At 37.2% G+C, this 12205-nt stretch overlaps 1 protein-coding gene across 1 annotated transcript in view; it reads right to left on the bottom strand.

Moving 5' to 3' along the window:
• Positions 1-12205, bottom strand: part of PARD3B (par-3 family cell polarity regulator beta) — a 427904-nt gene that overhangs the window by 393469 nt on the left and 22230 nt on the right. Inside the window, exon 2 of the mRNA XM_059820147.1 lies at positions 7055-7156. Within this exon, the coding sequence (XP_059676130.1) occupies positions 7055-7156 (102 nt within the window). The remainder of the gene's footprint in view (positions 1-7054; positions 7157-12205) is intronic.

Here is a 12205-nt window from a genome sequence, read left to right as displayed (position 1 = left end):
GGTTTTTAGCAAGCATTGCCACTATCTTTTTGAACAAGTTAAAAAGCCTGTGACTCAAGATGAGGAGAAAAACCGTCATCACAGTCAATGCAAAAGGATAGGTACTCCGTTTTGATCTAGGATTTTTCTTGTCTCACATCTCTTCTACATATTTTAAGGTGCTGAAAAGGATAAAGGTGGTTTTTAAAGTATGCCATTTCTAATAATTCCCTTCCTTGTAGACACATGAAGCACAGCTAATTATCAGACACCTAAAGAATACTTACACTGGGACTCCCTTGATAGAAGTTATAGGCAGGTTTTATTCACAGTAATGTTTTGTCTTTATATCTTCATCACCCAGAACTAGCTAAGAATATTTAAGTAAACAAATACTGTCAGCAGTAACAATTTCATATCCCAATAACTTTGATTATGGGAAATTACTGAAATTTATTTATACAAGGAAGAAACAGAATACTCTGCATCTAACACATAAGAACACTGTATCATGCCTTTGGAGGTTGTAATCAGGTTATTCAGAATAAAAGTTAAATCCATTTTCATTTTTACCAATTTAGGATTTGAAAGAATGAGTTATTAGTTATCCTTTTTGTTAATCAAATTTTAAAGATTTCCACTCATCTGTACAATCTCATTACTGAAACCACAAAATATGAATGCAAAAACAGAAGCAGTAAGGAAGAGTCATAGAGACAAATACCTACACATATTCTGGCAGAGATATTAACCACAGCCTGAAAATTACACATTAAAACCAAATCAAAGAACAACAGCCCTTACATACCAGTTTTGACAAACTTCTGCAACTTTTTTCCCCAACTTGAACATACCAGGCTTTTGATCTACTAATCCCTATTTTACCTCATTAGCACCAAGGAACTATACATAAGAATTGGCTGCCTCTGGACACCAGTTCTCTCAAACAAGGCATTCAAACTTACAGAAGTGTAACCAAGACTCTGCCAGAAGCACTAAGTATCAAAAGTTTGAAGTGTGTATTTGCTGCAACCAGTTTAACAGTCAGTAAAAGCATACACTTGGCCATGGTATTAATCAACTAAATGTCATAATACATTGAGTGTCAAAACCCTAGTCCAGAGCAACATTCACCACCTCATAGAGGAAAAAAGCTATAATTTCTTTTTTTTCCCTTTGATGCATGCCTTTTTTGGTGCTGATCCTCTGAAAGACACAGACCATCCAAGTTATAATATACCAATTTGAACTATCTTGTGTCCATTGCACACTTAAAATGTTACCTCCACATTGTATGAAACTAACATCACTAAATTGCTTTCTGTGCTACCAGACATCTCTCTCACATGGTTATTCTTTACAAAGGGACTTTTTTTTTTTTTTAAACTTCTCCAGGGGAAAGTTGACTAATATGCAACATCTTGTAGAGCAGCCTACATAAAACACCACTGCAGCATATACTTCAATAGATAAAAATTCTCAGCTGTAACTAAGTCTCACATACCTTGTTTTGTTTTTCCCAAACAAGTGTAATATACTGTTGTATAACAAACTGAATAAAAAACTCTATTCTGCATTCCAATTATCAGAAAGTTACAAAACCCTGGAGAAAATACTAGAATACTCAATTACACAGAAGTCTGAAGTTAGAGAAATGTGGTTCAAACTCAAGTATGCATTACTTGCATGGATCATATATTTGAAGAATCAAACCATACGACAAAGATCTCCAAAGCGTGACATTTTCAGGCTCTGCTGACCCATTGAAGGTAATTTAAACAAGCCAGCGTCGAGGCTTCTGCCACTGGTTTGCAGGGGAAGCTTTTAAAGCAACAGTGCTATAACTCTCCATTAAAAGAAATTCCCTCAGAATTCCACAGCCCTTTAATTTTTTTTAAACTATGAGATACTCCTGCTTATTTTGACTTCATTTTACCATTTTTCAGCCTACTTGTAAAAATAGTTTTCCTTATCGTCTCATACTCTTTAGCCACCTTCTTTACTTACCTAAAGGTTACTTTAGCCATGACTTCCTTCTCCATTTCATGAGGAATTTAACGGTTGGAGGGAACAGAAAGTGTTCAAAGGTGGAATTACTTCAATATAACTTAATTTAAATACACATCGCACATTAGAGTGTGCTGTCACTTTCACAGCCACAATGACAACCCTGAAGGTCTACAGAGCCAAACCCAGGTCAGAAAATAACTTCTGTGTGAGTGCTCTACCCAGCCAGCCAGCACTCCCAGTGACGAAACCTGCTGGAAACAATCAAAAAGTTCAGAATCCACTGACAGAAAACATGCCTGTCAGGTACTTGCAGAAACATTTACTTCGTATAATTACATCAATCTTGAAGTTTATATCTGCTTCTGAATCCAAACGTTTTTGTCATTTCGCTGAGACAACTTCTCCAAACCAGCCTCACACAATACTGTCACTAAAACTAAACCTACCTGCAAAGACCTCTGTCTGAAGTAAGGTTTAAGAGAATTACTTAGCATCCTCTACAAAAACAACTTCAGCCAGATCTTCAGCTTCTTATCAGGAGCATGCCTGGGCCCAAAAAAACATTTTGAACAGCCAGCAGATGATTTCTCTAGCATCTGGAGACCTTCCAAGAGACATGTTTTCTCAATATTGCATTTCTGCCAGGAGTGAACTGAGAAGGAAGAATTCATTGATTTTGCTATTTAGTATTTCATTAAATGCTTAGCTGAAAAATAAGGATCTGAATCACACTTAGTTCACACCATTTACTTGGTATCACTATTAGAAACACTTAAATGATAGTTACAGTTCCTACAAATCTTGAAACAATGTCACTGTTTCCACATTTCATTGATGTTGCTTTGTGTCCTTCAAAAGCTTCTGCTGCTGTTAAACCCAAGTCACCTATATTTAACAAAGGAGATCGCCAAGCAAAAACTACTTCTAAGACCATATTGGCACCCTGCTATTTCAGTGTCAGCGCAATGCCCATCACAATCACACACCCTTTTTTTCCTTCCACTCCTAAAAAAGGAACACCACACAAATAAACCACAACACACCCCTGCCTTACACTTCAAGCAGTGGAACTCCTAACAAACAAGCCTCTGGAGAGATTAAACCTACACCACCTTCTAGGATGCCAAGCCCAGATCTTTTGCTAGCAGCACTGATCAGGAAATGGTATCTTTACACAAATGTTCAACAACTTTGTTGGCCAAACTGTAGACTCTGCAATACTGCCCTTGCAAGCACAATCTTAACAAAAAAAAAAAAAAAAAAAACCAACAAAAAAAAACCAAACAAACACCAAACCCAAAACCCAAGCAAAAAACCCCAGCAACCTGACAGCAGACCATCATCCCCTACTTCAGAAGGGCTCTACTGATAAAGGCATACCAGTAAGCATGTTTTGCTTGTATTTAACCCTGTCATAATATGAACATATATGTTAGATTAGATAGAAACTGTATTTTCCCTGTAGCCTTTTATATGTATTCAGAGAGCAGAACTGTTCTGATTAGGAAGTTATTAACAGTTGAAACTTTTCCTATAAGCTAAGCAAGTTTTAACTTTAACGCAGGGCTTCATTATATCTTTTTAGTCTTCCCAGGTGTTTGTATTTGAAAACATGATTCCATATAAAAATCAGAGGGAAACCTAGGTATGTACATTAAGTTTATGCATTTAAGACATGTGTCAAGCACAGTCTCAATGTACACAATGGAAAGGAAACATTTTGTACTCATTTTTTGCACAGCATAGAAATTTTCTCAGGGCATTTGCTTCCTCAAGGAAAAAAGTAATTTCAAGTGACAGAGATCTGTTAAGAACAGCATACAAAGAGGACTGCATTTATAGCTTCAATACATTAAAAGCAGACAATTTAAATAGCATGCTTTTATTCGAGTGACAAAATTTGGGGTTTTTAATTAATTAGATCTATCATTCAGAGTAACTGGGACACAAACCACTTGCTAGATAACTCAGTGAAAACAAAGTATTTTAGAACTGCTCGACACTAGCTTTGACATCCAATTCGGGCCACAGATTATTGCTGAGGCAGCAGCAGCAAGAGAGGCTTTCACCATAAAGAATTTCCAAAGCATTTTCACATGACACATGTTACCAAACACATATAATACTAATTTAGACCTTTTTTATATGCAAATAGAACGAGCCACCCTCTCCAACATGTGTAACTGAAGTTGACAGCAATTAATATCATCTCCTGTACTGCCTATTTGCTAAACTTTGATTGATTTTGAGTTCAAGAGGAAACCATGAAGTTAACATAAGCAGAGGTCAAAAACATTGCCATTCCCAATAATGTGCATTATGCATCCCAGTGCCATCATTTCACAGTGTTGGAAACTGACCATTTATTCCATCTTTTTGTTCCCTTTCAATAATTTATGACCCACGGCAGCACTTGCTGATGCTTAACTCATGAGTAGTTGTGCCTCTTAACAATCTATTGTTAAGGACTGTCAAAAGCTTTTGAAATGCCAAATAAATTGTATCAGATAGCTCTCTCCGACTCACTGTTTTGTTGCCACAATGAAAGAATTTCAATAGATTAGCAAGCACACTTTCCTTTGAAGAAACTGTGCTAATTTACTGCTATCAAAGTACAATCTAGAGCAGATTAACCCTTTAAAAAGCATCAGCTAGTTTCCTTTGCCACTAAAGAGCTTGACGGTCAGCAATGCCAAACACACCTTTGGTTAAAGGCACTGCGGGGTTAAGTGCAACACTTATTTTTTATAGACTGACTAATTTCATGAGAGACTGCATTGCATTGGATGCATAGGAAAGGATGACAAGGACAAGAAAGCAACAAAGCGGTGGCCTGCTCATTTATCACGCATACAGATAATCATAACCAAAGAGTATCAGTGCACAGACAAATGTACCAAAAATTCTTTCATCTATGTAGCGACTTTAAACATCAAATTATGAGGTCACTAAGATCTAAATATCTCCTCCCCTTTTTGCAAAGCTTAAAGATCCCCTAGCCAATATTTTCACTGTGGAATAGCACTGGCAAAGCCTCAAAGGCTAACAGGCCACAATAAAGCTATTAAAAATATCTGTAAGCCTTTTATAGGGCTGGTTCTTTGTTACCAGATCATAACAAACCTTGTAAGTAGGTAGCATGGACAGCTCCTTACACATGCTATGGCCCAATTCCACTCTCAAATGAAAGAGTTCTTCCACCTCTTAACAAGCAGTACCTTTACATGATTACACGATTCTCCCCTAGTTTAATCAAAAAACCTCACTCGTCACTGCAGCTGCTGCTGCTCAGTAAGTCTTAGTTATCACTGTTTCACCAAGGCCTTCTGAAGAAGAAAAGATGGCAGTGATGCATCACATGTAATTGAGACATCACAGGAAGAGAAATTGAGGAGTCTGCTGTATTCCTAAACCACCCCAGACCACTTCAGCGAGTAAGATCCTGGCTCTCCAGTAGTTTTTCCTCAAGGCAGACTCAGAACTACAGAGTCCCACCTAGCACTGTTATAACAGAAGATGCTTAAAACTACAGTTGTGTGTGAACTAGAAACCTCATCAGCAACACACACTCAACCAGTGACACCCACCAATAAAGTAGAGCAAAGGCTTTAGCAACAAGTTGAAAACTGGGTGATATATCAAATATTCTGCAAACTCCTGCCCACATTTGCCTAAGTGTTCCTGTATCAGTACTTCAAATAGAGGAAATCCTGGGTGGACTTGTTTATTTTTATTAACTGATGAGACCAGTAACGCATTTTCCTTTGATGCAATTTCTCATTTTATGGCATCTTGTGCTTATGGTCTTAGCCTTTATATACAGCTGTGTCAATCATCAGAACTCAGTATTCAGTCTCCAAACACTACTGGAAAAAAGTCTTAGGGTGTTTTAAGTACCCTTTCAGTAAATACGGACAAGCAAGAAATACAAGTTTAATAAAAAGAACATATACCAAACAGAGCTCCATTGTTTTTAAGAATTCCCACACAAGCCACCATAAAATGACACTGAAGTACACCTTAGACTTTTCTAGGGTACTGAGAAACAGTACCTCATTAATCATAAGCAAAATGTTGCACTTTGTATTAAGTCATTGAAGAATCAACAGCATACAAAACTAGCACTTCTGTTGGCAATATACAAAATTATTTTTGAAGTCACCAAGCATACGGCACTGTAAATAGACAAAGCTATTTGTCTGAAAGTACAGGCATATCCAATATCTGGATCTTCAGTTTCAAGTCACCAGATATATTTTTTCCTCTGATTTTATGAAGAAAAAGAAAGAAAAACAACAGCAAAGTATTATGAATTATACCCCTCCTCCTCTATGCTGCAAATAAGTCACCAATTAGTTTCCCAAAACTAAATTTTCCTGATATTACAAAAAAATTAAAAGGGATTTCTTTGCAGCTACTACTTATCTACCCAGAAAGAATATATCTATATAGATATCTATAAAAAGGGTATACCTATAAGATAGCTATCTTAATTTAATTGAAAGTTAGAGACTCATAGCTTTTAAAATTAATAACTGGCCTGCTTAGACTTTCAGTAGCAAATCACAGAAACTCCTCCTGAAATTTAACACAGTTGAAGCAGCTGTTCCTGTCATTGCAGGATTTGTCTGTTTATTGTCACACATATTCAACCATGACATCTGAATGATTCTCAAAAACTTAGAAATCCTAGGCAAAGGAATAGATTATGAAAGATATTTTAAGTGGCATAAAAAAGATGCCTTGCCAAACTCACATGCCTTCACCACTCCACTGTCATACAGCAATAAAAAGAAATACAGAACTGCTTGAAAAGGTTAAGTCCTAAATCAACTGCTAGGCTCCTCTCATTATCTTCATTGCTTTGGTCATGCCTTTTTCCCCCCCCCCCCCCTCCAGTTCTACTCCAGAAACACAGAGCTATAGCACCTAAGGACATACGTGTTTAATTTAAGAATATTTAACACCTACTTCACCTGCCAGATATCCAAGAAATGAGAAAGTAGCATTACTTATTTGAAAAGACACAGCAAAAAGCAACAGTAGTATTTTCATCCAGCTGTACCTTATCTTTGTCTTCCACAACATCTGCCAGCACATCATCTGGGTCCAGGATTCCTCCATCTGTATACTCCAGGTGGTGAATATTTACCCAGGAAGCTGGATCCTATAAGACAGACACAAGACATCTTAACCTAACCTTGTATGGTTTAAGTGCTATTTGACAACGCTTTGTACCCCATCTGCTTCCCACCCATTTCTCCTTGAATAGTGAGGTAGAAGCTTGGAGCCACTACCTGAAATTGAAACTGAAAGAATGAAAACTACAGACATTTAACAAGACACTACCTATATAACACCATGCAAAAGATCTTTAACATGTACATTTCCATTGCCTTATCATTCTTTACTTAAGTTAAATATTTAACAAAAAATAAGGAGAAATTAAACTTTTTTCATTTTATAATAGTTTATAGTTGGAATATTTCTGTTATTATCAGTACACACACACAAATATATATATGTATGGAATGCACCACTCCTGACAGTTTGGGACGGGGGTGGTGGTGTATACATATATTTATGTATATAAAAAACATCCATCATGTATTTCTCTGAGGAGGTAGGTCACGCTGGGGGGGGGGGGGGGGGGGTGGTAAATAAAAAAATCCCAGATTGTTTTCACAAATAAATGCTCTAAAATTCCAATGCAACGTTGTGTACCATATTAGGAGGGATCATGTTGGTTTTCTGAAACTAATTCTTTCATCATATATTATTAACTACTTTAACAACTGGGAGCTTAGCCATCATTCCACTGACCCTGAAGGCAAAAGGCTCAGAGCACACGGCTCAACAGCAAATTCTCCCTGCCATGAAATACAAATCAGGGAACAGACACACACAGTCTGTAACCACTGACCCCAAACCATACCAGCTACCTGTGCGCACATAACTTCCAAGGGGGACCGGCTAAGTGGTAGTTATGTTTGAATTGCCTTAGTTAACATTCGAACATTTATCCTATTAGGGCCAGTTATTGTGGTTTAACAAGCACATGGCAGTTCATCGAGTCATAGCAACATGTTTGAGTACTCTGTGGTATCAGCATTGACAAGTGTTGAATTGACACATCTTCTACAGCACACTGAAGAAAGGAAACATGCTTAGTTAAGATTTCAAAGCATATTTGAGTCCTCCATCAAGTATTATGGAGACTGGCCAGAATATGCTAAAATTAAGGGTCAAGAAACTGTCATGCACACACGTACCTTTGAGAAAGGTTTCAGAAATGGACAAAGAGTGAGCACTGCTGATGTACAATACACAATCCCAGTGATTCCATTTATATTACATCTGTATCTCCAATGCCTTCTTCCTTGTCAAGTCTAATTAGATCACAATTCTCAGAAGCGAAGTGAAGCACAACAGACACACTATATAGACTAGCAAGTTCTTTATCTCTAGTTTGGATATTCCCATGTAATGAATTCCCTAAGAAGCAGGGATATTCCGCTCTATATTTATTTATGGGCATTCTATAACTTTGGCCATCAGGTGATACAGACAGCAGATAAATCAGGATAATTCCAACATAGGTACAATTGTGGATCCGTTGGATTAGGCCTCGTTTTTACTGTATCATCAATAGGCAGAAGTCAAAAAACAAACAAAAAACCTCACACCACAACAATCCTAACATTACCAACAGGTCAGCCCATCATGCCACTATCAACTTTGCTGATGAACTCTAAACAAAATGTTTTCCTATTCTGACCCATCTAGCTTCCACAGTTCAGTTTCAGTTCTTCTACTGACACATACTGGTTTGGGCTGGGATGGAGTTAGTTACATTTTCTTCATAATAGCTTGCATGGTGCTATGTTTTGGATTTGTGACCATAACAGCATTGATAACACAGGGATGTTTTGACTATTGCTGAAAAGTGCTTACATAGCATCAAAGCCTTCCCCATTTCCCACACTGTCCCACCAGTGAGTGGGCTGGGGGTGCACAAGAAACTGGGAGGGGACACAGCTGTGACAGCTGACCAAAGGGATATTTCATACCATCTGACACTGTGCTCAGCAATAAAAGGTGGGGAAAGGAGGAAGAAGGGGTGGGCAGCAGAGTTGTGTGCACAGCTTTTGTTTTACCTATTAAATATTAAACTGTCTTTATCTCAGCTCATGTACCCTTGTACACTTACTATTCTCACTTGTACCCTTACTATTCTCCCCCCCAGCCCACTGGGCAAGGAGTAAGCAAGCAGCTGTGTGGGACTTAGCTGCCTTCAGTTAACCCACAGCCTTTTTACCCCCTTGCACTTGTTTGAGGGTTAAGTATACCTAAGGTACAGCATGGCTGAATGACAACCACCCAATTAAACACATAAAAGTATCTGTATTTGTATCATGTCTATTTAATCTGCAATTTACCTCTAACTACAGTTATTTCATTTCACACTGAAACCACCCATTTGTGAAATAGCAAATGTTTGTTCATTCTAGGTATCACGTGTTCAAAATTACAAAATTTTAAAAAATCAATTAACATGCTTTTGTCTCTGCAAAGTGATGAAGTGTAGATGATTACAGCTCAAAGTTCTATTTTAAAGCCCATGGTTAAGTATTTTTACCATAACCACAAAATTCTAAGATGAAAAGGCAGAAAGGAAACATACCTCTGTGCAACAAGCAAGCATGTTAATTTACATCAAACAATTTACCTAATTGAGAAACCTTGTGAAAGAGTGTCACTTGACCCTACCAATAAACTTACAAAATATGATTCTCTCAAACTGGAAGGCATCAGTAGCTACAGATGTTCCTCCTGAACCTTTTAACTAATGCAATCACAAAGTTTCCATAGTTAGTAACACTAAAACAGCATACTTGAAAATCACTCCACTTAATTAGACAAACTTCTGCAGCTAACATTTTTGTCTGAAGATATATTAAAACCTGTTATACGTACTACACTGTTTAAGTGTCCTGTAGACAGAATAAAGCTGATGTGAAAAAATAAACAGCTGATTGGAATATTTTGCTTTCAATGATTGCTTCTATTTGTGATTCAGTAGCTGCACCAACCCAGATGTGTCATTGAAAAAGAAACAAAGAGAAAAGGAGTGTAAAAGCTCAATGGGGGGGAGGAGGAGGAGGGAGGGAGATGCTTTTTATAGACTTGTTTGATGAAGCAAGTAGTAACTACTGCTAGATAGCCTAGGTGGAGGAAGTTCCCTTTGCACAGTCACAGAACTAACAACAGTTCAACTGACCAGCAAAATCACTCACCAATTCCAAAGAGGTTTCAAAGTCAGAGAACATTTTCTGTTCTTTGGATGAACTCCAAACACTGCCATGCACAGGATACAAAGTGTCTATATAAAAAACCCTAAAATCTATATAGCAATTTCTTCTGTGCTTCTTTACTCCCACCAAGAGTCCAGACAGCTTCAATAAATAAAATACCAATATTTTAGCTAACTCACCATATAAAACAAGCCATTAACTACCAGCAGATGTAAAAGTTTAATATCTTAAGTCCCAAATAGCATTTCATCCACATGATGAGTAGGGGATGGAGAGTAACAGGAGGAAAAATGAATGTGCGTGCATATGCATGCACATACACGGGCGTTTCACACATTTAGACCTCAAAAGTAGTAGAATAGGTCTGAAAAATAACTGTGGTACATCCAAGATAGAATCATCATTGGAGAAATCTAAACTTTCCTTAGAAAAGGATGGTCTAAGTTTCTCATGTTTTAGTAAGATACGACAATCACAAAAAGAGCGTCAAGAACACTTCAGGTTTCCATATATTCTAAAACTGTGAGGCAGGAGACTGCATGTCTAAAGTAACAGGGTAACTTTATAAAGTATATCACTGGAGTTCTTGCAAAACAGACAGCTGTTCTGCTTCTACAGTATTTTCTGAAGGGTCTGAAAGGAAAGTCAGAACCCAGTTAACACCAGTAACAGAGGTGACAGGCTGTTGCAACATTACGCGTGTGAAGGGTTGATCCCAGCTTGCATATGTTTGCTTCAATGAAATCACACTCCTAATCTGTTGAAAGCACAAAATGCTGGATCTTTAAGTTTATAAACAATACAGGATAAGATTACACCTACTCCATTTTTGCTCAGGGAAGGGATTGATTAAGGACCTATTTACTGAGAGGGCACTTGCTGAGAAAACTACTAAATATAAAGCAAAAAAGTGTAAGAACTGTATTCTAAAATGCTAAGACAACATTTTTTTTTTTTTAACTGAGAGGTTCTAGTTTTCTAGTTTAAGATTAAAATCCTCTTCTAATGAGTGACAGTGTCTAGAATAATTCCTCCCAATATCTTCTTAACCATCATCACTGGAAGTTCACATGCTCACGAAGAATTAAGTTTTGAAAAACAAAAGAATGAGGCTCTTGTAAAAATGTAGCTAACAGCAGCCTAGAAGCTCTGGGCAGCATTCCAGTACGGTTACCATCTATCTGTGCTCCTAAATGCTGTCCTGTTGGCAGGGTCATTTAAGAGAAAACACATCTACAGGTTTTCTTCAAAACGTTTCCAAAAAATCCTAACACCACGAGTGGGGAGAAGTTATCTTACAGCATGCCATATAACCCTTATGCAGAAGTTTAGTTGAGGTATACAACAGAAACATCTAAACACATAAAGTACGACTAAGTTACCTGGCATAATACATACCAGCACTTCCCAAATGAATATTGAACAGTTACTCTAATGTGCATTTTACCTTAGGGCTGCAAGTCATGTTTGTGTTTAACATCAAGCCACTTAAAAGCTGTTCATCATCATTTCCTTTATGTGTGGGAGAACACTTCAGGAATTACTATGCAAATATTTACCAAATGTTAAATTAAAGCCAGGTCATATGAATGCACAAGTGTGATGTAGGCAGAGAAGTGAGATATATTAAAAAAGTGGTTTTGACATTCATGTTGTCACAGAATCCTAACTTAACTGTTGCCACCTAATGCAACACCTCCAGTGTTCAAATAGTCTAAAATAGGTTCAAGAATTCTTCTATGCATTTATTTTCAGTCATCAAACACACATTCAATGAAAGACCAATCAGTCTATAATTAAAAGAGATTCCCATTTATTGTTAGTTTTGTATATATATATACATCCATAGATACACATTTTTAATGTATCAAAAACTTGGAGCACCATCTTAATTCCTTTTG

Source organism: Gavia stellata, chromosome 8 (assembly GCF_030936135.1).
Source record: "Gavia stellata isolate bGavSte3 chromosome 8, bGavSte3.hap2, whole genome shotgun sequence".
Taxonomy (NCBI): Eukaryota; Metazoa; Chordata; class Aves; order Gaviiformes; family Gaviidae; genus Gavia; species Gavia stellata.
Note: the sequence above shows the minus strand (reverse complement) of the source record. Positions and strands in the feature narration are given on the sequence as shown.